Here is a 25,263-nt window from a genome sequence, read left to right as displayed (position 1 = left end):
TGTAGAGATTAAAAAAATGCTACCTTGGAATTTAATGCACATTTCAGTGGTGTTTCTTTCATTCGGTTCTGGTGCTCAGTGCTGGCTCCATTTTGCAGCAATACTTCTATGATGCCCTGATAGCCCCAGCGGGCAGCTATATGAAGAGGGGTGTCTCCTTTTTCATTACCAGTATCTAGTCTGCAAGAATGCACATCATAGTAGACTAAAGCCTTCACACACTGCAAAGAAATTGGGAAACCATAACTGCATGTGCTACACATCAAACAAAAATAGGTAAGTTTAATTTTTACTCTCTATATTCTCCCAATACTTAGTAATGCCAACAAGCAGGTTTTAATTCTATACAGTGATCAAATAACAGAGCAGTAAATACCAGGTTAAATTTAAAAGGACTTTGGGTTATCAGATAATTATTTTCTTTTTAATACACATAATATGGAGGGTGCTATGCTTTATGCGTCACACTTGCCTTTCACAGCAGAAGCAGCATCTTAAAAGGGAAAGAGTCAATATTTTAAGCACTAGAAAATAATTGGGAGTATAAATTAAGATGATAGGTAAAAATCTAAGTCCTTTAAGAAACTAAGAGTCAAAACTGCTTTAGTATCATAGGTCGGAGAGTCCTTATGTTTTAGGGGAAAAGCAGTCCAATTTATCACAAACCTGAACCCAGGAAAATTAGTTTATACTACCAATCCTACTAAGTCTTGAAACAAGACAAAGCCTCCTAAGTGAAATCTGTATTTCTAAAATGTGTTTACCAATGGAACTGAGATAGGAAGAGGGGAGAGTGAGATAAGAAATAGATTGGTTAATGTAATAGATTAGGCATACAATATAAAGAAGCAAATAACCACAGTAAACTAGTGTTTCATAAATTCAAAGATCCCAGCTATTGGGGCAAGAACTCAATATCTGACAAAAACTGCTAGGAAAACTGGAAAGCAGTCTGACAGAAAAAAAGACCAACATCTCATACCATATACCAAGATAAGCACAAAGTAGGTGCATAATTTAGACATAAAGAGAATACCATAATCAAATGAGAGGAACATGGAAAAAAATTACCTGTCAGGTCTATGAATAATTCACAACCAAACAAGAGACAAAGAAGATCATGAGAGATAAAATGGATAATTTTAATTACATGAAATTAAAAAGGTTTTGCACAAACAAAACCAGTGCAGCCAAAATTAGAAGGAAAGCAGTGAAGGGGTGGAGGAGGGAAAGGGTCCCCTCCCCCCCACTGGGAAATTGACAGCAAGTTTTTCTGATACAAGTCTCATTTCTCAAATATACAGAGAACTGAGCCAAATTTATAAAAAATAAGAGCCATTCCTCAATGGACATGAAGGATATCAATCAGCAGTTTCTAGAAGAAGAAATCAAAGCAAACAGTCATATGAAAAAATGCTCTATATCACTAATAATTAAAGACATGCAAATAAAAACAACTATGAGGTACCACCTCACACCCTCACCTATTATATTCCAATATAATAGAAAAGGAAATGGCAAATGCTGGAGTGGATATGGAAAAATAGGTACATTATAACGTTGTTAATATTGCTGTGAACTGGTCCAACTACTCTGGAAAACAATTTGGAAGTATGCCCAAAGGGCTATAAAACGATGTATGCCTTTTGACCCAACAATCCCCCTACTAGGTCTGTTTGCTAAAGAGATCAAAGAAAAAGGAAGAGGACCCATATATACAAAAATATTTATAGTAGTTCTTTTTGTAGTGGCAAAGACTTAGAAATTGAGGGAATGTTCATCAAATGGTGAATGGCTGAACAAGTTATGGTATAGGATCATAATGGAATTCTATTGTGCTGTAAGAAATGACAAAGGCGGTAGTTTCAGGAAAACCTGAGAAGACTTACATGAACTGAAACAAAGTGAAGTGAGAAGAACTAGGAGAATACTACACACAGTAATAGCAATATTGTAATGATAATTAACTGTGAAAGACTTAGCTATTTTGATCAATACAGTGATCTACGTCAATTAAAAAGGATTCATAATGAAAAATGCTATATGGCTCTAGAGAGAGAACTGTTGGACTCTTGAGTGAAGACTGAAGCATATTCATTTTCTAGGAGTTTTTTCACGTTGATTCTAATATGGAGATATTTTGCATGCCTTCATATATACAATGGGTATCACATTTCTTACCTTTTCAAGAGGTAGGGGAAGGGTGGAGGGAAGAAGAGAATTTAGAACTGAAAATAAACATTTAAAAAATTGAAAAGAAAAAAATTTAGAGAAAAAAATAATGAAAAACACTTATTGATCAGGGTGTGACATGCAAACTGGCCATCTAAATAGCAGTAACTCAGTCAAGTCATGTGTCTTGGACTAGTACTGTCCAAAGGCAGCAATGCTGGGTCAAAAGAATAAGAGGAAGAAGAGAACAGGCTGGATTTCTTTTAGGAAACAGTATCATGCCTGTAAATCACAGAGTACTATAATCTAAGAAAGAAGGCTATTAGAAGATACAAATTTTAGATAAGCCATTGTCTCTGCTCTCATGGAACTTATAGTCTATGAGAAGGATAAGACATAAATAAACTATAATATAGAATATGGCATGAAAAAATACTTCAATAAAACAAATTGTTTTGAGAAGACTGAGAGGAAAGTTATTTCTGAAAAGAGGGGTTAGAATAGAGAAGGCTTCATGGAGAAGGCATCTGAGCTATGCTTTAATGGAAGGGGAAAGAAGGGCATTCCAAGCATAGAAAATACTCTTGCTGTGCTTCGGGGAGAAAGAACCATTTATTATGGCAGGAATAAGAGTTAAGACTAGAAAGGCAAAATGGTATCAGACTGAATGCTAGTTTAAGAAGTCGAATGCAAGGACAATTATTCTTCCTTTGGCATAAGCGATGAACTAGCAGGCTGAAGAGAGTCGAGGTGAGAAGACGTTTTAGGAGGCTACAGCAAGTCTAGAGTAGGTGATTATGACAGATAAACAGAATCAACATTCAAATGTTTCACTTTTTAAAACAAAATAACTTAATTATAATATTATCAGAGAGTCTACTTAATTAGAAATAACTACTACTCACATCTTCATGACCATATGTACAGGCTAAATGGAGAGCTGTATTGCCATTATTGTCCTGAATATCTGTGTCTGCCTTATAGTGCAACAACAGAAGCTAAAAAAAAGAGTCAACATAATGTATAAGTACAAATAACATACAGCTGTAATTCTTTAAGTACCATCATGAACCAAAATGACACAAACAAACCTAAATTCTTTACATTTTTAAGGTCAAGGATTCTCTTGGTTTTATAAATTCCATATTATTCCCAACCTAAGACAAGTTATAATCCCAAAACTATGTACATGCCATTGAAACAGCTCTGCCTTTACTTGCTCATTAGTGTAAGGAAGGCAATGCAGCAGGGCAGGAAGTAAAACCACATTCACGAAAGAAATGAAGCACATGGAAAACCCACTGGCATAACAGCAAAATCAAACACGGACTTCTACTTGTCTTTTTTCTTTTAGCGTTTAAATCGTACCCAAGCATTACTGAAACAATGGACTGCTTACTGTGACATTCTGATAGCCTTTCTGACAAGCCAAGTGAAGAGGCGTTGACCCATGGTAATCAGTTGCATTCACTACAGCCCCTTTGGAAACCAGCAGATCAATGAGTGATGCTTGCCCTAGACAGAATACAAGAAGTGTATTCTTAACAAAACAAATAAAAGCTACAAAATATATAAAAGCTACATTCCTGAAGAGGAGAAAGTTAAGGGGACAAAGATTTTCCAAAGTGAAATAGGAAATCCCAATTTTATTTTCTCTTTATCATCTACTTGTTTCAGTTTATATAGGGTAAGTGCTTTGATATTTAAAGGAGTTAGAACTTCTACATTATTCAAGATGACAAAACTGCAACCCCTTCTTCAAACTTTCTTGAGTCAAAAAGTTTTATAAAACAATGTAAGTTTAAGGAATATGAACTTCTTTGAGTTTATATAAAAAAGTATGTAGCCTTTGGCAAGTAGCAGTCTAGACCAATAAAAGGCAGAAGAGTGGTTATTTGTTCTATGAGAATAGCTGAAAATATCTGACTCTCAACTTGCAGAGAAAATGGAGAATAAGGGGGAAGGGAGGGGAGGTAATTATGACACTGGTATGTGGGCTTTACAGGAAGGCTTTCAACCTGCTCTTCAAGAAGGACAGAGATCATTTCATCAGCCATCAAGACTGAAGCACCTGAAGAGAGAGCTGACAAAAAATTTGGAATTTTTAAAGATTTGGCTGCTTTCAAATGAAGAACACTGGGATGGAAAATAGACAACCCCATGATCAGTGAATTCACTTAACCTTTATGAGCCATGTCAGTTAACCAAGAAGAAGGTACAAGGCTACCTACCACATACAGCAGCTACATGCAGTGGCGTATAACCCCTGTCATCTCTGGAAAAAGGAGTGACAACTGAAGGGTCATTCAGTCTCCTACAGACCAGAAGTGAAGAGAAGAAAAACAGCAAAACAAATGACATATCAGGGAAAATTCTGAAGCAGTCTGCCACTTCCCAGTCCTCATGGATTTTATTCAGTGATGTCACTTTGGCTGTAAAGCCTATAATCATAGAGTCTCAAGGCTGAGACTCATTAGCACCTAGTCTAACCCGCCCTTGAAAAAGGATGCCTGATCACTGCACCTCTGCTCAAAGGCTTTCTTTCAAGGCAACCTTTTCCAATGAGAAGCAGCTCTAAAGGAGAAGAATCACTGTCCTATGCTAAGATCAAAGCTTCCTCTCGCTTTCCAGGATCAGGCAGAACAAGTCTAATCCCCCTTCTAAATGCAGCCCTTCAAACACTTCAGGAGAGAAAGTCTTTTCTTCTTCGAGTTCCTTAAAGTTATCTGCATACTGCATGAACATGAGATCTTTTTACTATCCTAGCTGCTGCCTTCTAAATACTCTTCAGTTTATCATTATCTTTCCTAAAATATTCCACCAAGAACTGAAGTCAATACTCCAGATGGGTCTGACCAAGGCACGACTCTTCCCTCCTTATTCCAAAAAGCTATCTGTATTTTTCTTAATTCAGGCTATGATTACATTAGCTCTCTTTATTCTATTACACTGTTGATTCATATTAAGCTTACAGTTCACTAAAGCTGTCAGATCTTTTTCAGGCTAACTGATATCCAGACACATCTCCCCCAGCTTGGGAAGTTGATTTTTTAGCTTAAATATTAGACATTACATTTATCCTTTATGAATTTCATTTTATTTCATTTGGTACAGTGTTCTAACCTGTCAAGATTTTTTTTGTACCCTAACATTGTTACTCTAATGGGTTAACTATCCTTCCCAGCTTTTTCTCATCTATAAGTTATCTCTTTTATACATATGTATATATACACACACACACACACACATATACACACACATATATGCATATATAAGTCTATTGTGTACTTATATAAGTATGTTATCTCTGCCTTTATCTAACTCATTGATAAAGATGTTAAACAGTATAGGATAGATCCCTAGGACACCCCAATTTGACACTAACTCACTAAAAACTATATTTTGAGTCTGGCCACTCAACTATTTCCAAATCCATCTAATTTTATTGTGATCTAGACCATATGAATTGTATGAGAGGTTTTATCAAATGCCTTGCTAAAAACCTAGGCAAACTATACCTATAGTATCCTCTGATGTATTAGTTTAGTAACCTGGTTATAAAAGGAAATAAAGTTAGTCCAGTACGACCTCTTGATAAAATAATGTTAGCTCTTTATTTTTTTTAATTACTAAAAGAGAAATACTAAGTACCAATACTAGCAACTAAACTTGCTAAGAACTATTTAAATGTAAATTAATTTCATCAAAGTAACAATTTTTAAGTCACTCCCTCTATGTCTCATCAGGATTTTTCATCCATTCGTGCTGATTCATTTTCATTTTGGCTCTTTACAATCATATTTTCTAGATATTCACTAACTAATTCTTTAATAATCTAGATTTTTTTCCAGTAATCAAAGTCAAACTCACAGACCTATAGTTTACAGATTTCTCTTCCATTTTAAGAAAATCAGGGCAATATCTGCCCTTCTCCAATCCTGTGGCTTCTTTCCCAGTTGCCATGATTTTTCTTAGATCACTTCTGCAAATTCTTCCAGTACCTGAGATGTAGTTCATCTTAGTCAGGTAACTTGAACTCATCATGTGTACCTAGGTGCTCTCCCAATATCTGTTTAATTATCTTGGATATCACTCTCCCTATTAGCCATTTTTATTTGGTCCTTCCCTTTCCAAAGATCATTCTTTCCTTGGCAGAAAAAAACAGATGCAAAATAAATCTCGAGCAGCTCCTGCCTTCTTTCTGATATCACCTGTTACTGCCCCATCCCAAGCAGCAGTTCTACCTTTTTTTTGATTTTTTCCCCTGAAAACAACTTTAAAAATTTTTGTTTTAATTTATCATCCTTAGCTTTCCTCACCAGCAGTTGTCATCCTAAGGTTTAATGTTCCTTATACTCCTCTTACATAATTATGCCACATGCCATATTAATCCTTTATTACAAACCTTGTTTCTATCTTCTGAACATACATATATATTTTTAAGTCTAAGTTTTATTTACAAAGGAGGAAGACCATGAATACTGCACATACTATCAGATCCAGTGGATGCATTGGTTGGTTTTACTCAACTGCTCTTTCTCTTTCTCTTAATAATTCCTTGTTTTAAAGGATGGCACACATTCTCTAAATGACAAATGGTTTAATGATATAAACAAGCAGTTCTCAGAGGAAAATAAATCCAAGCTATTAAAAGCTATATGGGAAAAAAGATCTAAAGTACTACTAAATAGAAAAATACAAATTAAAATAACTGTGAAGTTCTACTTCACACCCATCAGATTAGCAAAGTTGACCAAAAAAAAAAAAAAAAGGAAATTGGCAAATGTTGGAGGAACTGTGGAAAAACAAGTACATTAATGCACTGTTGGCGGAACTATGAACTGATCTAGCCATTCTGCAAAACAATTTGAAATTATGCCCAAAAGTTATTAAACTCTGCATATTCTTTGACTTAGTAATACCTCTACTAGGCCTATACCCTAAAGAGAGCAAAGAAAAAAGACCTTTATATACAAAATTACTTATTGCAGCTCCTTTTGTGGCAGCGAAGAACTGGAAACTGAGGGAGTGTCAGACAACTGCAGAAAGGCTGAACAAGTTGTGGTACATGATATCGAATACTAGTATACCGTTAGGATGAAAAGGGCAGTTTGAGATGTCTGAGAAGATTTGTATGAATTGATGTTGAATGAGATGAGCTGAACCAGGAGAACAACTTGTAGAACAATTACATAATAACCACCCACACTTCCAGAAGACTCATGACAAAACACGCTGCCTGCCTCCTAACAGAGAGGTAATGGACTCAGAACAAATGACATACTTTCTGTTTGGACATGGCCAAAGCAGGAATTTGTTTTGCTCAATTAAACATGTTTGTAACAGGTTCTTCTTTTTCCTTCTTTCTCAATAGGGGAAAGGGTTGAGACAGGATAGAAAGAACACAAGCCTAAAAATAAAAAATTGACTTTTTAAAAAATCAAAGCTACTTGTTTTTAGAATATTGCTAATAATCCAGAAATTGTTATCTTGGTTCTGCTCACTTCATTTTTGTTCAGTTCACCCAATTCTTTCCAGGTTCCTCTGAAACCAATCCTTTTATCATCTTACATAACAACAGTATTCCATTCATTTATATATCTTAATTTGTTCAACCATTCCAACTGACGGGTACCACCTCCAATTCTTTGCCAAAACACAGAGAAATACGCACATTTTGTACATCCTTAAAAGTTTGTTTTGCTTAGGACTAATCTCTCTATTAATCTACCCTCTCTTTTATTCCCCCTTTTCTCTTAAACTCTTTCCTTTCTGTTTCTCTGTTGAGTCAGTCAGTCAAAAAACATTTATTAAGCACCCACTATAAACCAGGTACTGTCAAAAGCACTGGGGATACAAAGAAAGGCCAAAAAAACCCGCTGTTCTCAAGAATCTCACAGTCTAATGGGGGAGAGAAGATGCAAACAACTATAACCAGATGAGAAAAATGCAGGATAAACTGAGGGTAGTTTTGGAGGGAAATTTCTAAGATTAAGGAAGACTGAGATTAAGGAAGACTGTACCAGGCTTCTTGAAGAAGGTGCAACTTTAACTAAAACCTGAAGGGTGCCAGGGAAGCTAGGAGACAGAGATGAAAAAGCATGTTCCAGACATGGAGGAGAGCCAGTGAAAATGGCGAGAGTTGGGAGACAGTGTCTTCTGCAAGGAAGAGGAAGGAGGCCTCTGCCACTGGTTGGCAGAGAACATGGGTGGGAGTGAGATTAATAAAACTGGAAAGGTTGGAAGTAGCCAGGTTATGAAGGGTTTGAAAGCCAAAGAGAGTATTTTGTATTTAATCCTGGAGATAATAAGGAGTCTCTGAAGTTTACTGAATATAGGAATGATACAGTCAAATCTACTTTTTAGGAAAATCAGTTTGACAATTGAGTGGAAAATGAACTGGATAAGAGGCAAGGAAAACCACCTAGCAGGATACTGAACTAGTCTATGCATGGGGTGATGAGAGCATGCACCAAGGTGCTGGTAGTAATCCAAAGAAGGGATCATACACGAGAAATGCTATGAAGGTAGAAACAGCAGGACTTGCCCACTGATTGGAAGGGGCAGGGTAGAGGCAGGAGATGAGAATGAAGAGTCAAGGACGTTGTTGTTTTCAGTCATTCTCAAAGGGAACTAATGACATCACAGTGTCTTTACTTAATTATGAACTAGATTTAACTGAGGCAGAGCTGAGAATATCTAGATTTGAAACTTGAATGAATGAAACATATTACTGTACTCAGTTGTTTGTGAGATGAGAATGAGAATCAAATGAGAATCTAATTGTGTACTCCAATTGTGAAAGATAATTTTTCCTACCTACCTTCCCCACCTTCTCCCTCATGTATTATATATTCCTCTTCCCCTCAATTTCCAGTCTTTCATACTATAAGAATGTAAAGGAAGCACTATCAAGTCTTCTGACTAATGAGAGTCCTTCTCTCACCCACAATGATGACAGAGTTCAGAGACACATGTATCATTTCCTTATATTATAATGTAAATTGTTTATCACTGCTTAGTCCCTCATAACTGTCCACTCATGTTTCTCCTTTTATTGCTTCTTTTTAATTCCTGTGTTTGGACTTTAAAGTTTCTATGCAAATCAAGTCTTTTCATCAGGAATGCTTGAAAGTCATCTAATTCATTAAAGTTTAATTTCCAGTCTGTAAGATTATATTCCATTTTGCTTAATAAATTATTCTTGAGGATAGCCTATATCCTTTACCTTCTAGGATATTATAGTCCAAACTCTCTGTTTCTTTCTACTCATGGCTATGTTCTGACTGTGGCTCCTTAATACCTGAATTCTTTCTTTCTGATTGCTCTGCAGTATTTTTGACCCAGAAGCTTTCAAGTGTTCCCAAAATGGTCTGGATTTTAGCTATAATATTCCTGTAATTTTTCATTTTAGAATTTCTTTCAAGAATCAGCAAATTCTTTGTATTTCCACTTCACCCTTTGTTTCTAAGAAAGCTAGGGGAATTTTCTTCTAAGATTTTTTGAAATATGATGTTGGGTTTTCCTTTGGTCATGATATTCAGGTAGCCTAAAGATTCTTAAATTTGTTCTTCTCAACCTGTTTATTACCCAGGTTGGTGGTTTTTGCTGTTATCTTATATTTTCTTTGTTTTAATATTTGTTGTTGTCTCATGAAGTCATTGGCTCATTGAAGTTATTGCTTAGATCATTCTAATTTTCATAGAGTTTGTTACTTGGGCAAGGTTTTGTATACCTTCTGACAAGCTGTTAATCCCTAGCTGAAGCAGCCAGGTGGCACAATGAATAGGATGCTGTGCCTGCAGTCAGGAGGAACTGAGTTTAAATCTGACCTCAGATACTAACTTGCTATGGGACCCTGGGCAAATCACTTAACCTTTGTCTCAGTTTCCTCAACTATAAAATGAGAATAATAGCACCTATCTCACAGGATTGTTAAAAGGATCAAATGGGATAATATTTGTAATATGTTTATTAGCACAGTTCCTGGACCATAGTAGGTTTGATGGAGATGTTTATTCCCTCCCTGCCCTTTCCAATTCTTTCCTCCATAACTCTCATTTCTTTCCCAATTTTGTCCTCCAGCACTCTCATTTCATTGATTAAAAAAAAATTAATTTTTTAAAACTCTTGCTTCATTTCTTCTAGGAATTCTAGTTGAATTTGTGTATAAGCTGTGTTTTTCTTTGAGGTTTCACTTACAATATTTGAGTTACTCTTTTTTTATGAGTTTGTGTCCTGAGCACCTCTGTCACTACATATCTTTTTAGGGTGAGATTTTTCTTTTTAGAGGGGGGAAGATAAGGCAATTGGTGTTAAGTGACCTACCCAAAGTCACACAGCTGTGTGTCAAGTGTCTGAGGCTGGATTTGAATTCAGGGTCCTCCTAATTCTACGGCCATGCTCTACTCACTGCGCCACCTAGTTGCCCCTATGGTGAGATTTTTGATTGCCCATTCTTCTAGCCTATTTTTTTTACTTCAGACTTCATGCTGGTTTTGCTGCTTCTTTTGGGGGATAGCGACTGTTGTCATTCGAGGATCTCAGGAACACCACAGACTAGAGATCTGCAGGCTTTCAGTATTCCCAAAGCAGTCTGATAAAGGGTAAAGTCTGATCACTCTACACCCCTCCCTAACCCCAACCCCCGCCCCTGCCATCTGATATCTGCAAGTTCCTGACTTGTATTTCAGTCTGAGCAACAAGGATGAGTTTGCCTCAGATGAAGTTTTAGTAAATTGCTGCTAGACTCAGTTACTATCAGTTAGCTAGAAAGCTGCGCTGGTTCAGAGTGAAAGAAATGTTAGTTTCTCTTTGGTCTAGGTCAGGATTCCTACCCTATTTATTATTCTGCAAACTTCAAACTGGGTTAAATGATAGACCTAAGAATCCCCACTCTGCTGCAAGAGTCCGAGTCACAGAGCTACTACCTGTTTCTGAACTTCTTCCTTGCTTGGTATAGGATAGGGACCACAACTACTCCTTACCTGGAACTCCACCCCTAGGTAAAGTCTACCCTAACATATATGATCCAGAACTGAGCAGTGAGTGACAGGTGTTTGCAGCCTATACAAATTTAGACCCCACTATGGTAGAACTGGAACTTCTTCTTGTTTTTGTACACAGCCTGTCCTTGGGCTAGAATGAATGTCCTGCACAGCCATTCCTGGTTAGACCCTGTCTTTACTGTCTAAGAGATGTCTCTGTGTATCTCCTTTCCATGAGCTGGAAAAATGAATTTTTTCTTGGATTTTCTGATTAGTATTCACATGTGTTTTCTAGATCTGCTTGAGGGATCTTGAGGAGAGCTCGGGAGAAAGCTCACTGTACTTCTTCCAAACATTATCTTGACTCTGTCTCCTAAACTATTAAATTTTCTACAACTGTCTCATTTCATCCTAATTCCAAACCTGAACCATCAGCCCATTTTAAGTCAAGCCTGACCTATCACAGCCCCCTTTCCAAAGTCAAATTCTAGTCATAGCTTTCATCCAATAAAGCCTTACTGATACCTCTGAAATCACAGTTGCTTCCTTATAACTGAATCTCCAGTTCATCTTGCTTGTCAGTCATATTTAGTACATTTGTTTGTTAATACTGGAGTTCTCAGGTTTTATTACTGATTCCTTTCTTGGATTTAAGTTACCTCTGAATTTGGAAAACACAACACATTCTTACATTTTTTGTTATGTCTACTCTAAACTTGTTCAAGAGGACATCACTCTTACATTTTAAACCCTGACTGAAAAATCCAAATTCCATTCTTAGACATCATCTTTTTAACAAGTTGTTCACTTTCTACATCAGAATCCTTGATCTCTATTGGGCAACAGGGACAAAAGCACCAACTGTGCCCTTGAGGTCTTCGGTTTCAAGATACAAAACCTTTGGCAATGCTTTTTAGTGTTCCTTTTCACAGTACCATTTGAAACCACTTCAGAAAGCAAGAGTGGGCAATAGTTATCTGTTTTCATGAATCTTAAGGAGATTATCATGTCTTATAAGCATGAACAGGAAAAATTACAATTTTCTGTTGTCATTATTAGACTCATAAATAGCTTTCTCATTACCTTCAGCAGGAAGCCACTAACTACTAATATTCATGTCTTATACCTCTTTCTTTTTCTGGCTCTTACAGGATGATCTCTCATTTGAATCTATTTTGTCTTTAGTTGGAAAGCAAGCAGCTACTCCCTCTTCAGGCTATCAAGCCCCTTTATCTTCAGGAAGAGCCTCAAATTTGTTTCTTAATTCCAAGTATGCAATGGGTTCTCATCTTTTTTTCTCCTCTATATAACATTCTTCCACCCTCCAAGGAGGTTCTTAATCATGCTGACCTTCCTGACACAGGTCACGATTCCCCTCTATTCAGATCCTTTTTCTTCTTGGTTTTCACATTGAACCTTGCCTCCAATGAGATTCGAACATCACAACACAGAGACACATGTAGCCTATAGGGCTCTTTGTCTACACAGTAAGACCAGAGAGCTTTCCCAAGAAAAGACTAGGATGGCTGTTAACCCATAGTAAGGGCTCTTGGGAACATTAGTAGAGGGCAGGGAACATGACTTAGACATACCTGTGGTCCAAAGTCTCTATTACCTTGTCTTGAGATGACATAGAGGACCATCAAGATATAGTGCTCAGAACTTCAAAGATCCACAGAGGCTTAACCCCCATAGGACATCTTCACAGAAACCTAGGGAACTAAGAGCAAGATCAAGCAGGGTTGACACATTACCCAAAAGCATGGGGGGAAAGGACATATCCTAGCACAAAAGCCCCAATTAAAGAACTAAAGCTGAAGTGATGAGTAAACCAAAAGCAACACTAAATAAAATGTTATTTAAAGTTTAGAGATCCCACAAAAAGTAATTCTGGAATAACTATGAGGGAGAAACTAAAAAGAAATTGATTTTTCCAAAAGGACTACATGAATATCTACAGGACTGGGGAACCTGCAGCCTCGAGGCACATGTGAGACCTTCAAGGTCCTCAAGTACGGCTCTTTGACTAAACCTGAACTTCACAAAACAAATCCCCTTAATAAAAGGATTTGTTCCGTGAAGTTTGGATTCAGACCCAGAGGGTCACATGTGACTTCAAGGCTCCACCTGAGTCCTAGGAGAAATGAAGTAAGAGATAAAAATAAAAGTGCTTCAGGAAAGAATTAAAAAATAAAAAGGAAGCTCTTGAGTAAAGAACTGAAAGCAAATGGACTAGAACAGAATTCGTAAACCTTATCCAAGTGACAAGCTCCATGAAAACTGGAACAATGACTTCATTAGAGAGTATGAAATATTAGAATAAAATCAAGAGACTGAAAAAAACAGAAGAAAATGTAAGATACCTGCTAACACAAACAACTGACTTAGAGAATCATTGCATACCTATGAAACCTTAATAATAAAAAATTCCGGACGTTATATTTCAGGAAATCATAAATGAAAATTGCCTAGACCTATGAGAACCTAAAGGCAAAAGTAAACATTAAAGTAATACACTAATTACCTCCTGAAAAAAAAAATTCCCAGGAAAGTCAAAGACTTCCAAGTCGAAAAAAAAATACAGAAAACATCCAGAAAGAGGGAGTTCAAGTTCCAAGGAACCATAATCAGGATCATACAAGGATTGGCAGCTATAAAGAAGGGGAGAACTTGGAATATGATATTCCAAAAGGCAGAAAATATAATCTTACAATCAAGAATAACTTACCCAACAAAACTGAATATTTTCCCCCTGCAAAGGGAAAAGGAACCCTTTAATGAAAAAACAAGATTTCTAAGCAATCATCATGGCAAATGGGGACAGCTAAGTAGAAACAATGAGATGTTACTAACACAGAGCTGAAACCAAAAAAAGGTAAATATTTTTAGTCAGGTGGAAGGAACCATATGAGGATGAAGTGTTTACATTTTTAAAAGGAAAGAGGAAACAAGTGTCACTTCAGAACCCTAGTGTCATCAAGGATCACAAAGGGAGTTAAATATGACAAAAGACCTGGTAGTCATTTAGTTACATTTTGATGTGATGTTAAAGAAAAAATAAAAAGAAGAAGAGAGAGGTGTGAGAGGAACAGACATCACTTAAACCTCACTTTCATCTGAGGCAGTCAAGGAGGGTGCATCAAAATATAATTTGATTTACAGGGAAATGAGAGATGCGGAGAGGGAATAAAAGTATGAGTAGACTTGGGAAGGGATGAATCATAAACAAAACAACATTAATCAGAAGGCAAATTGTGAAGGAGTTCAAAAGAAAAGGAAGTAATGACTTGTGTCTGGTGCTGGGGAAAGGGAAGAGAAGAGGAGCAGGAGAGCAGAACTAGTTTGTATCATGTTTACATCACCAGCGCTGCCCATACTCCTGACTCATTACCCTCTTTTTTTTGCAAAGAGAAAGCAGGAAGCAAAGGAAAAAGTATTAGAAAATAGGATGGAGGAGAATATAGTTAACCATAATAACAGAAGATGAATGCAATGAACTCACCCATAAAACAGAAGCATATAGCAGAATGGATGAGAAAGTAGAAGTCAACAATTTGTTTATAAGAAACACAAAGATTCATATAATTAGAGCAAGTGGCTAGAACAAAATCTCAGCTTCAACTGAACTTGAAAAAAAAAGTAGGGTAGCAATCATTATATCAGACAAAAAAGGGCAAAAGAGTAGGCAAATCTAGACAGTAAGAAAAAGAGTAGCTTTAAAAAGATAAAAAGTAAATTATATTATCCTTAAAAGCACCAGAGACAATTAACATCAATACTTGACATGTATGTACCAAATCTTTATACAGTATCTAAATAATTATAAGAAAATTTAAATTATTTACAGGGATAAGTAGATAATAAAACTATATTCATGGGGACATTCAATGCAATCCTTTCAGACCTAGACAAATCTAACCATTAAAAAGGAAGACATTAAGGGGTTAAATATTTTTACTATATCAGATATGTTACATCTCAGACAGTTAGCAAATGGTTAAAGAAATGATTATACATATTCTGCAAGAGTACATACCACTTCTATAAATACTAACCACCTATTAGGGCATCAATTCCTCACCAATAAAGAAAAGCAGATATATTAAATACATTTTTACTTATTACAATAAAAGAAAAATAATCAGCAAAGGGCCATTGAAGAAAGGATTAAAAATTAATTGAACACTAAATAATTTAATCCCAAAGAATTGGTAGGTCAAAGAACAAATCATAAAAAGAATAGATATACCAAATATATGGGATACAACTAAAACAGTCCTGAGAGGAAAAAATTAATTTCTAAAAATCTTTCATCAACAAAAGAAACACCAGATCAGTTAATTAAACATCCAAAAAAATAGAAAATCAATAAATTTTTTAGAAATTCAATTAAACACCAAAAGAGGAATCTGAAAAATCAAAGAAGAGATTAATAATTTTTAATAAATGTTTTAAAAAAATTTTTAAATATAAAAACCATTATTTTAATTATTAAAAGAAAAAACCAAGTTACCAGTATTAAAAATGAAAAAATGCACAACAAATTAAGAAGAAATAAAGGAAATTCTGAGAAATTATTTTGCCTCACTAGACACCAAGAATACTAACAATTTAAATTAAATCTCTGGGGATTTACAAAAATATAAAATTCCAAGAAAAGAACAAAACAAGAAACAGAACAAAGAAAGGACAACTTAACCCAATCTCAAAGAAGTGACAAATCATAAATGAACTCCCAAGGAAAATTATGCTTAGAGAGAGTCATAGTCATATGGGTTTGTTAATCATCACAAAATCAGGACGTGTCAGAGCAAGTATGTGAGCCTAGGATTTCCTAATTCCAAGTCCAGAACTCTTTCCAGTATGCCATGCCTTTCTTTAAAAAAAAGTTTTATTGATTCCTTTAACATCAGTCATTTTCACATCTACTCCTTCCCCACAAAGTCAGCCATTTCTTGAAACATACAAAAAGAAAGTTAAGCAAAACCAACCAGCCAACCCTACCTAGCACAGTCCTCAAACTCTCCAATAAAAGAGAAGCATTTCTTCATTTCTTCTACAGGTTCAAGATTAGTCATCACAGTTACATAACATTTAACTTTTTTTATTCATGTCAATGTGGTAACTGAATATTTTGTTTTCCTAGTTCTGCTTACTTACTGTGTACAAAATTAATGTTTTCCTATGTTTTTCTGAATTCTTTATATTTGCTACTTCTTACAAAATGACATTCCATTATATTCATATACTACAGTTTGTTTAGCCATTGCTCTACTGAAGGACATCAACTTTGTACACTACATTTGCTTCAAGGAAGCAGCAGCATTTCTATCAAGTGCACTGTCTCAAAAGAAAGAGTGATGGGAAATGGAAGAAAATGCCTGAAAAAACTTGTTCAAATATCAAAATGATATGCCCTATTACTATGCAAGCAGGATTTTTTTCCCCTCACAAGCCAGGAAGAGCAACTAATTTTTTACATCTGTATAGCACATTAAAGTCTACAAAAGTTTTCATGTACACTGTCTCATTTCAGGTTCTCTATAACTATCTTGCTTGTATGACCTGGGATTTAAAGGACAGGTGGTATTATCCCCATTTTATACATGAAATGTAAAAAACAAATTGTTTCTTCAAAGTCACAAGATTGCCTAAGGTAATATGACTAGTAAGTGGCAGGGCCAATATTAAAACTTAACTGCTCTTTCCTCTAGACCAGCTCACAATATTTTCAACAAAATGTTCCCAAGCAGTGTGTTATATCCCCAAAGACCATCTTACCCAGAGACCAACTTCTCACAGTTGTCGCAGAAGCAGAGAGGATGGCACATTTTTTGAATGGTGTCTTTATCATGGTCATCCTGACACAAAAGTTTTTCTACTTCTTCCAGGTTACCTGAAGCAATGTGCTACAATAAATCCAGAAAAACAGGGTACATAATAAAATGCTGTCAAATAGTGTAATCTATTCTAATGTTGCTTGGCTTCAATTTTTCAAGTTGTAAGTCTCTTTTTTTCAAAACTTTTAAAAGCTACTTAATTGGCATAGGTGACAGAGGGTTGAGAGGGAGAGAAATTAAACTGAATACTAAATTAATGTACTTATACTGAGAAAAATAGCCATTCCCTATCTACAAAGTTTTACCACCACCCACAGATTTTAGCATTATCTTTCCCCCTAAACCTCCTCTCCCCCAGGTTCTCTATTTCTCTAGAGGGCACCACCATCTCACAATCTACCTATCATCCTTGATTCTTCACTATCTCTCACACACAATATCCAAATCTGTTGCCAAGGTCTGTCAATTTTACCTCTGTAACACATCTTGAATATGCCTCCCTTATTCCTCTGACATTTCCACTATTCTAGTACAGGCACTCATCCACTCACACCTGGATTACTGCAGTAGTCTGCTGGTGAGTCTGCCTGCCTCAAGTGTCTTCCCATTCCAATCCATCTTCCATCCAGCCATCAAAGTGATTTCCCTAAATTATAGGTCCAACCACATCACTCTTCTACTCAATAAACTCCAGTAGCTCCCTATCACCTCTGGAATCAAATACAAAATCATTTTTTTGGTGTTCAAAGGCCTTCATAATCTAGCATGGACCCCTCCCCTCCACAACCTTTGCAGTCTTCTTACATCTTATTCCCCTTGCCAGGTACAATTCTATACAGTGACACTGGCTTCCTTGCTATCTGACGAACAAAATACTGTATCTCTCAACTCTGGACATTTTCTCTGGCTGTCCTCCATGCCTGAAGTGCTCTCCTTCCTCATCTCTGCCTAATGATCTGCCTGGCTTCCTCCAAGTCCCAACTAAAATACCATCTTCTATAGGAAAGCCTTCCTTTTAAAGCCTTCCCTCTCCTAATTATTTCCTATCTATCCTGCACATAACTTGTTTGTACATATATGTTTGCTCACGGTCTCTCCCATCAGAGTGAGCTCCTTGAAGGAAAGGATTGCTTTTGTCTCTTTTTGTATCCTCTGCACTTATCACAGTATCTAGCAAGTAACAGGCACTTAATAAATGCTTTTTGACTGACAACATATGGCTAGGTATAAATGTCTTAATAAAAAAAAAAAACAAGCTAGCATTTATAATCCCAAGTTATAAGAGTCATCTTACCTTAAACAAACAATCAATAGGAGTCGAACTCATCTGGGATAATAAGTTCATTCTCTGCCTAAGGGACAGTTTATCACTAAAGCCCTCAGATTCCTAGAAGACAAAAAAACACTTTTAAATTACAAATAAGATATATATCATAGTAGAGATAATATAATAGCAAAGATTACTTAATCTTCACAATTTCTAACTGAAAAAGATAAAACAGTTGATGTGTTCTTTTCTATTTTCTCTCACTTATGAGAGGTTACATTTAGGGTAGAGATTCTTAACTTTTTCTTGAGTCATGAACATCTTTAGCAATTTGATGAAGCTCATAGCCCCTTTCTCAAAGTAATATGTAAATTCACACAATAAATGCATGAAATAAAATACATAGCATTAGAAAGAGAACTAATTACATTCGAAGACAGTAAAAATTATTTTTTAAAAGTTAACAGACTCTAAGGGACATTTAATTCACTTATAAAGACATTTAAGATATTGAAATTAATTTAATTAGTAATTAGTTTAATTATTAAAGTAATATAAGATTAATTAATATCAGAGAATACTGTCAGAGATAGGTCAAAAATTTTGCCCCCATACCATGACGGAAGGGTGGTTGCCTGGGTGACAGACACAAAGTTATCACAGCTATTGAACCTTTATACTTAAATAGAATAATAAACAGGAAGAAAAAGATGCCTCTTCTGTGAAAGTATGAAAAGAAGTAAGGAGAGGACTAATTACAACTGTTCCCTGGCTAATCATCAAATTAGATCTTATAAAGAGCAGAAATTAATTTTTCAAGCGTCGAAACATGTTCTGTGTCTGCATGACAGAAATAAATGACGAACAAGCTTCTGCCATCCCTGGAAAATTATCCCAACATAAGTGTCCAACAGCTTTGTAGAGTTAAGGTATGCTGTTTTTGTACCCTTTAATGGAGGTTTTTTTTTTTTAATTACAGCTGCTTTAGTTGTTTCATATGGTTTTCCAAGTACCTTAATCTCTCTCTTTTAATCTCTAATACATAAGTAGAAACAAAGAGTATAGCACTTCCAGATGTCATACCATATTATAAAACAAGAGTCATCAAAACCACCTGGTACTGGTAAAAAAAAAAAAAAATCAAGGTAAAACAATGGAATAGAGAGGGGAGAATCAGAAACAATGGAACTCAATAATCAAGCATCTGATAAACTAGAAAATCTAAATGACTTAGGAAAAACCTTCTTATCTGACAAAACTTCATGGAAAACAGCCTGGGAGAAATTAGGTTTAGATCAAATACCTTATACCGTATCCATAATACATTCCAAATGGATACATGACCTTAATATTAAAGTAGACAAAATTAAATAAAAAATTAGAAACAAATCATATAATTCTCATAGTTAGTTTTGGTGATGTATTCTTAACCAAACAAGAGTCAGAGGCAAGTACAAAAAATAAAACAGATAACTTTGATTACATGAAACTGAAAAGCTTCTGTACAAACAAAATTAATGTACTTAAGATAAGGAAAGAAATGAAATGGGGGGGAGGGAATCTTTTCACCAAATTTCTTAGATAAGAGGATATATAAACATACACACATAAACATACACAGTGCATGTATATATTATATATACCCAGATACATGCACATGTGCATATATACATATAAGCACATATGTATACAAACAGTTCGTGCTTTACACACGTAGACCATTCCCTCAGTCCTCTATGTAAAGTAATTTTTACACAATGCAAATTTGTCTTGGGATGTGGGAAAGGAAGAGAGGAAGACAGAAAGAGGCCATGCACCCGTGGAGGGCTGGCACATGATTCAAAGACAGCTGGGGCTAGGGACAAAGAAGCAAGAGCAGGAGGAAGAATGTGGCAGCCCTGTGGGGGCCTGGCCAGGACCAAGAAGAAGAAAACATGATGGCAGACACATGCAGAAAGGAGAGGTTGGGTGACATCCAAGCACCAAGAAGAGACAAACAAGACCCAGACAGATGGAAGACAGACACATGGGTAGAATGGGGCAAAGGTCTCTACTCTTGGAGGCAGAGATCTCAAGCCAAGCCCCTGATCTGGGAGCAACGGCAGTTGGTAGCAATCTCCTCACACACATCTATTTGTCTGCTTTCCTTTTGGAAGAATAATTACACACAGAGAGAGAAAAAACACAGTACTACACAGTAATATTAACAAAGGTGGGGGTTTTTTTGGAATGCAGATTTCTTTCGGAATTCTTGAAATAAAGTCAAATTTGAGTAAATGTAATTTATGTAAAGTGAAAACTGTCCTGTATTGTATAGCATATAAATAGTGTGTGTGTGTGTGTGTGTGTATATATATGAATAACTTTTGGTCATAGTATGTGTATACACATATACTATGACCAAAAGTTATTCATTCCCCAAAAGATAAGTGGTCAAAGGATACGAACAAACAGTTCTCAAAAGAAGAACTGAAAACTATTAACAACCAAATTAAATCACTAATAGGAGAAATGCAAATCAAAACAACTATGAGGTTTTACCTCCCACCCAGCAAACTGTCAAAGATGACGAAAGATGGGAACAGTCAATGTTGGAGGAGTTATAGATATACTAGTGCAATGTTGGTGAAGCTATGAATCAGTGCAACCATTCTGCAAAGCAACTTGGAATATGCAAATAAAATGACTAAATGTCCATACGCTTTGACCCAGAGACTCCATTACTAGATTTATTTCCTAAGGAATAAAGTTAAGAACAAAGTCCCTATATGCACCAAAATAATTACAGTGGCACTTTTTTCTGATAGCAAGAAGTGAAAACAAAGTAGATGCCCATCAACTGGGAAACAGCTAAACAAACTGTAATACATAGAGTAATGGAATATTACTGTACTGTAACAAACCACAAACGATAATAATACAGAGAGGCATGGAAAGATTTAAATGAAATGATACAGAGTGAAGAAAGAGACATGAAAACAATACACAAAATGACTATTAACAATGTGAACAAAAGAAGCACAAAAATTCAAAAGTGAATGCTGCAAAATTATGAAGAATCCATGTGTTCTTTATGTAATCTGAAATTTAAAATTGAAATACTAATTAGGAATATAACTCTCCTAGTTAAATCAGCATTTAGATGTGTTAGCATAATACTAATAAAATGAAAAGCAGATAAAACTGTCATTTAGACCATTATATCATGAACATAATAAACCTTACACAATTTAACAAGTGAATTATATTTTGCAGCAAATCTCTGGGTGTGCTTCTCATATCCTGGAATAACAGCAGTGACTGGCACCTCAACTATCAGCCTTCCTTTAAGCTGTCCACTTTCATGATGGACCCAGAAAGAATAGAAATGGGCAAGGCTGGACATTACTGTTGGCTCAGAGATGAACTGAGCCAAAATTTAAATGTTATCATGTGTTTCATTAGACAAACTGAAGTGAATAACCAGGTCTTTTTACTGGTGTCAGAAGATGATGTCAGAAGGCTCAAGCTCAGCTTCCCTTCACCCACACACACCTCCTCAAGAAGTAGCGTAACTCCATTCCTCTGCAAGAGGCATTTGAACCCTGTCCCTTCAATCCTTCAAAACCAAATGGATTATACCATGATAAGTGGAATAATCAAACTAAATTCTTACAGATGGCTTTTCAGAGAGATTTCCTTGTCGAATATACTCTATTGCAGCCTCTATTGAAGTCAGGCAGTAACCCAATTCATCTTTTGTTGAACTACTAAATCTGAAGTTTTTGATGTAACTCAAATTTGCCATCCTAACAAGGAAAAAAGAAAAGAAAAGTTATAATGAAATCTGCTGACACACACACAAAAAAATCTACAGTCAGCCCACTGGATGTACCAAAACTAAGTTGACTAAGACTATCAACAGTAGAAATGGCATTGTTCAGTTAATCTGATCAATCTGACTTCCATCTCTGCTTAATCTTAATCTTAAACTGATCCAAGAGAATTAAAGAACAACAGTACAACTCCGTACTCTGCCCAATGAGAAGGGATTATACATTTAACATAAAGAAGAGCTCAAAATGAAAATAAACTCATAGTAGAACCATGACTAGTTCTAAATTCCAGGACTCTGCAAGTATTGTCGTCATTTATTCAACAAATCCAGAAAAATCTACCAGTGAAACAGATAGAAAAATATATGTATCATACAGGTTAATACGTAAAAAAATAACTTTAAGAAGATTTCTTATCCAAAAAATTTATTATCCTGTCCCCCTAAAAAGTACACAACAAGGAAAATAAATAAAAACTGACATTTTTTAAAACTTTCCTGAAAGAAATTATTACTCAACCTGGTAGAATGATCAAGTTACCTAGTGATTATAAAGGCAGGTTACTGAAAACATGAGAATCTAGATAACAGAAACCATATTGCAATGTCACAGGCTAAAAATATCTTTAAAATATTTTTTTACCAATTTGGTATCTCTGTCTTCACAAGTAAATAAAGCAGGACAGATAGCAGATCATCAGCACACATGGTCTCCATGCTAACTGTAGCAAAAAATATTCAAGAAATCAAAGACACTACAGTTAAATATCTCTCTTAACCTATCTCCAAAATCACATCCCAATATAATTACATCTCACAGTAAAATGTCACTGTGCCCAAAAGAAAAGTCAGATTCAAGGGAAAAATAATACTCACACTTTGCATACACAATAAACTGAATGACCTTTAATCTGATACAAGTATTTTTGGGGGAAACTAAAAGACCATGGGAGTTTAACAAATGATTAAGTGTCATAACTCCCTAAAGCTACTAACAAAGATATCTTTTCCCCATTTGAAACCATTTACATCTTAATACTATGTGCTAGTTATCTATTTCTAGCTTTTTAAAAGTACTGTAATTGGACATATGGCTCATCAGATTACACTCACATAATTTACAAAGAATGTGAAAGTAAATATATATGTTTTTCAGCAAGAAGAACAAAGAGTAAAAGAAGGCTGTGCTATTAGTGGGATGATGGTTATTCATCAAGCATATTCTTCTAAGATAGGAAAAGAATAACCAATTAGAGATTCTAATGTGCTACACATATTCCTACATTTTTAAAAGATTGATACAACTTACAATAACCTTGGTCATTTTCTAGAGCATAATTAGTTGAAAATTAAAGTGCATCTAGCATTTCCTACCATCCCAGTTACTCCCAGGACCTCATCTTTAATGCTGGTGCTTTTTACATTACGGCTATCACAAACATCTGCCTGTACCTAGATTTCGTTAGCAGGAAACTTCCATTAAGTCTCCATTGGAAATAGAAATTTTCTTTATCATCATTATTATCAATAACTAATAATATTAACAATGAATCACCTTAACATTTACAAAGTTTTTGGGAAAATATGGAATGCTAACCTAGCATCTCATTTGCAAAGCAATCAACAAGCATTTAGTAAGCACCTACTATGTACTAGGCACTAGTTTCCCTTATAAAAACCATATAAAGTTATTCCTATTTTGTAAATGAAGAAATTGTGGTCTACAGAATTTAAATAACCTAAGATTACACAGCAAGTAGGCAGTAGAGCTGGGACTACAATTTAAATCTTCTTATACTAAGTCTATTGTTATAAACTATCTCCTCAAGATTTAACTTCCTTTTTCTTCCTAAAGCACAGATCTGACTACACCATTCCACTACTGAATAATTTCCAGTGATTCTCAATCATCTCCAGGATCAAATACGAAACCCACTCTTTAGTTTTCAAAGCTCTTTATAACCTAGTCTCTTCCTACCTTTCCAAGCTTCTTACACCTTGCTCCTCTCCATGTTCTCTGTGAACCATTGACATGTGACTCCTTGCACTTCCTTGAACATGACTCTCCATCTAACGACTCCAGTCATTTCCACTGGCTATCCCTCATGCCTGGAATGTTGATTTCCTCACCTTACCTCTACTTCCTGGTTTCCTTCAAGTCTCAACTAAAGTCCCACCTTCTGCAAGAATCCTACCCTAGTCCTCCTTAATCTTAGTGCCTTCCCTCTGACCCTACCCCCAGTTTATCCTGCATTTTATCTGAACAAAGTTGTTTGTATGTCATCTTTCCCATTAGACTGTGAGTTCCTTGGAGGAAGGGACTAGCTTTTGCCTTTATTTATATCTCCAGTACTAAGCACAGTGTCTGGTACATATTGGTGCTTAATAAATGTTAGGTGACCAACTGATTATGTAATTCCCTGTATATTTCCATTAACTGTATTACTCTCTTTAAATTTCAACATTGTAGGAACATTCTATCCCCACTTTCCTTTCCTATACACAAACCTCTTTGGCTAGGAGATTGCATAATTAGCTGTACCACTTTTCGAAGACAAACCAACTTCTGTTGTGGAGAGGTACATTTGTTCAGTTGACCCAGTTCTCTCTTTGCACGGGGTATGTTGAAGCTGTAATATAATTTGGAGAGATGATTTAAGTCAGAAGTAGGAAGTTCATACTAATTCTTGATCCTTTCACAAATAAGTATCTCAAGTTATTGACTTCACAGATATTTTTTTAAAAAGGTAACGAAAGAGAAAGGAAAAGAATCATATTCAAAACAATAATTTGACAAATTAGTGGCAAAATACAGTTGGATTAAATACCTGTTTCTAAAGAAATTGGCAACAGTGGGGATAACAAACCTGGAGCTTATAATAAGGCCTCAGAGGTCAACTAGTCTAATCCCTTCATTTTACAGATGAGGTAACTGAGGTCCAGAGAGGTTTAAATAAATTGCCCAAAGTTACATAGGTTATCAAGTGTCAAAGGTGGGACATGAACCCTGGGCCTCTACAGGCCCTTATACAGAGGTAGTGTGCCTCTTACTATGCCACATTAATCTAGAAAATATATTACACTTGCTAACCTCTCTAAAGTGGATTATAGAAAGCAGAAAAATCAAAATTTATGTTTTTTTTTAATCCTTCTCCAAACCCCAGGAATCAAAAACCACCTAAA

General features: G+C 35.7%; 1 protein-coding gene across 1 annotated transcript in view; it reads right to left on the bottom strand.

The window, feature by feature from the left end:
• ANKRD27 (ankyrin repeat domain 27) overlaps positions 1-25,263 on the bottom strand; it is a 79,456-nt gene that overhangs the window by 16,985 nt on the left and 37,208 nt on the right. Inside the window, 9 exon segments of the mRNA XM_072632077.1 lie at positions 24-221; positions 3,078-3,170; positions 3,572-3,687; positions 4,404-4,486; positions 16,941-17,068; positions 18,294-18,386; positions 21,922-22,054; positions 22,724-22,802; positions 24,589-24,710. Coding sequence (XP_072488178.1) covers positions 24-221; positions 3,078-3,170; positions 3,572-3,687; positions 4,404-4,486; positions 16,941-17,068; positions 18,294-18,386; positions 21,922-22,054; positions 22,724-22,802; positions 24,589-24,710 — 1,045 coding nt within the window.

This window comes from Notamacropus eugenii, chromosome 1 (assembly GCF_028372415.1).
Source record: "Notamacropus eugenii isolate mMacEug1 chromosome 1, mMacEug1.pri_v2, whole genome shotgun sequence".
NCBI classification, from domain to species: domain Eukaryota; kingdom Metazoa; phylum Chordata; class Mammalia; order Diprotodontia; family Macropodidae; genus Notamacropus; species Notamacropus eugenii.
This window is presented reverse-complemented; position numbering and strand designations above follow the sequence as displayed.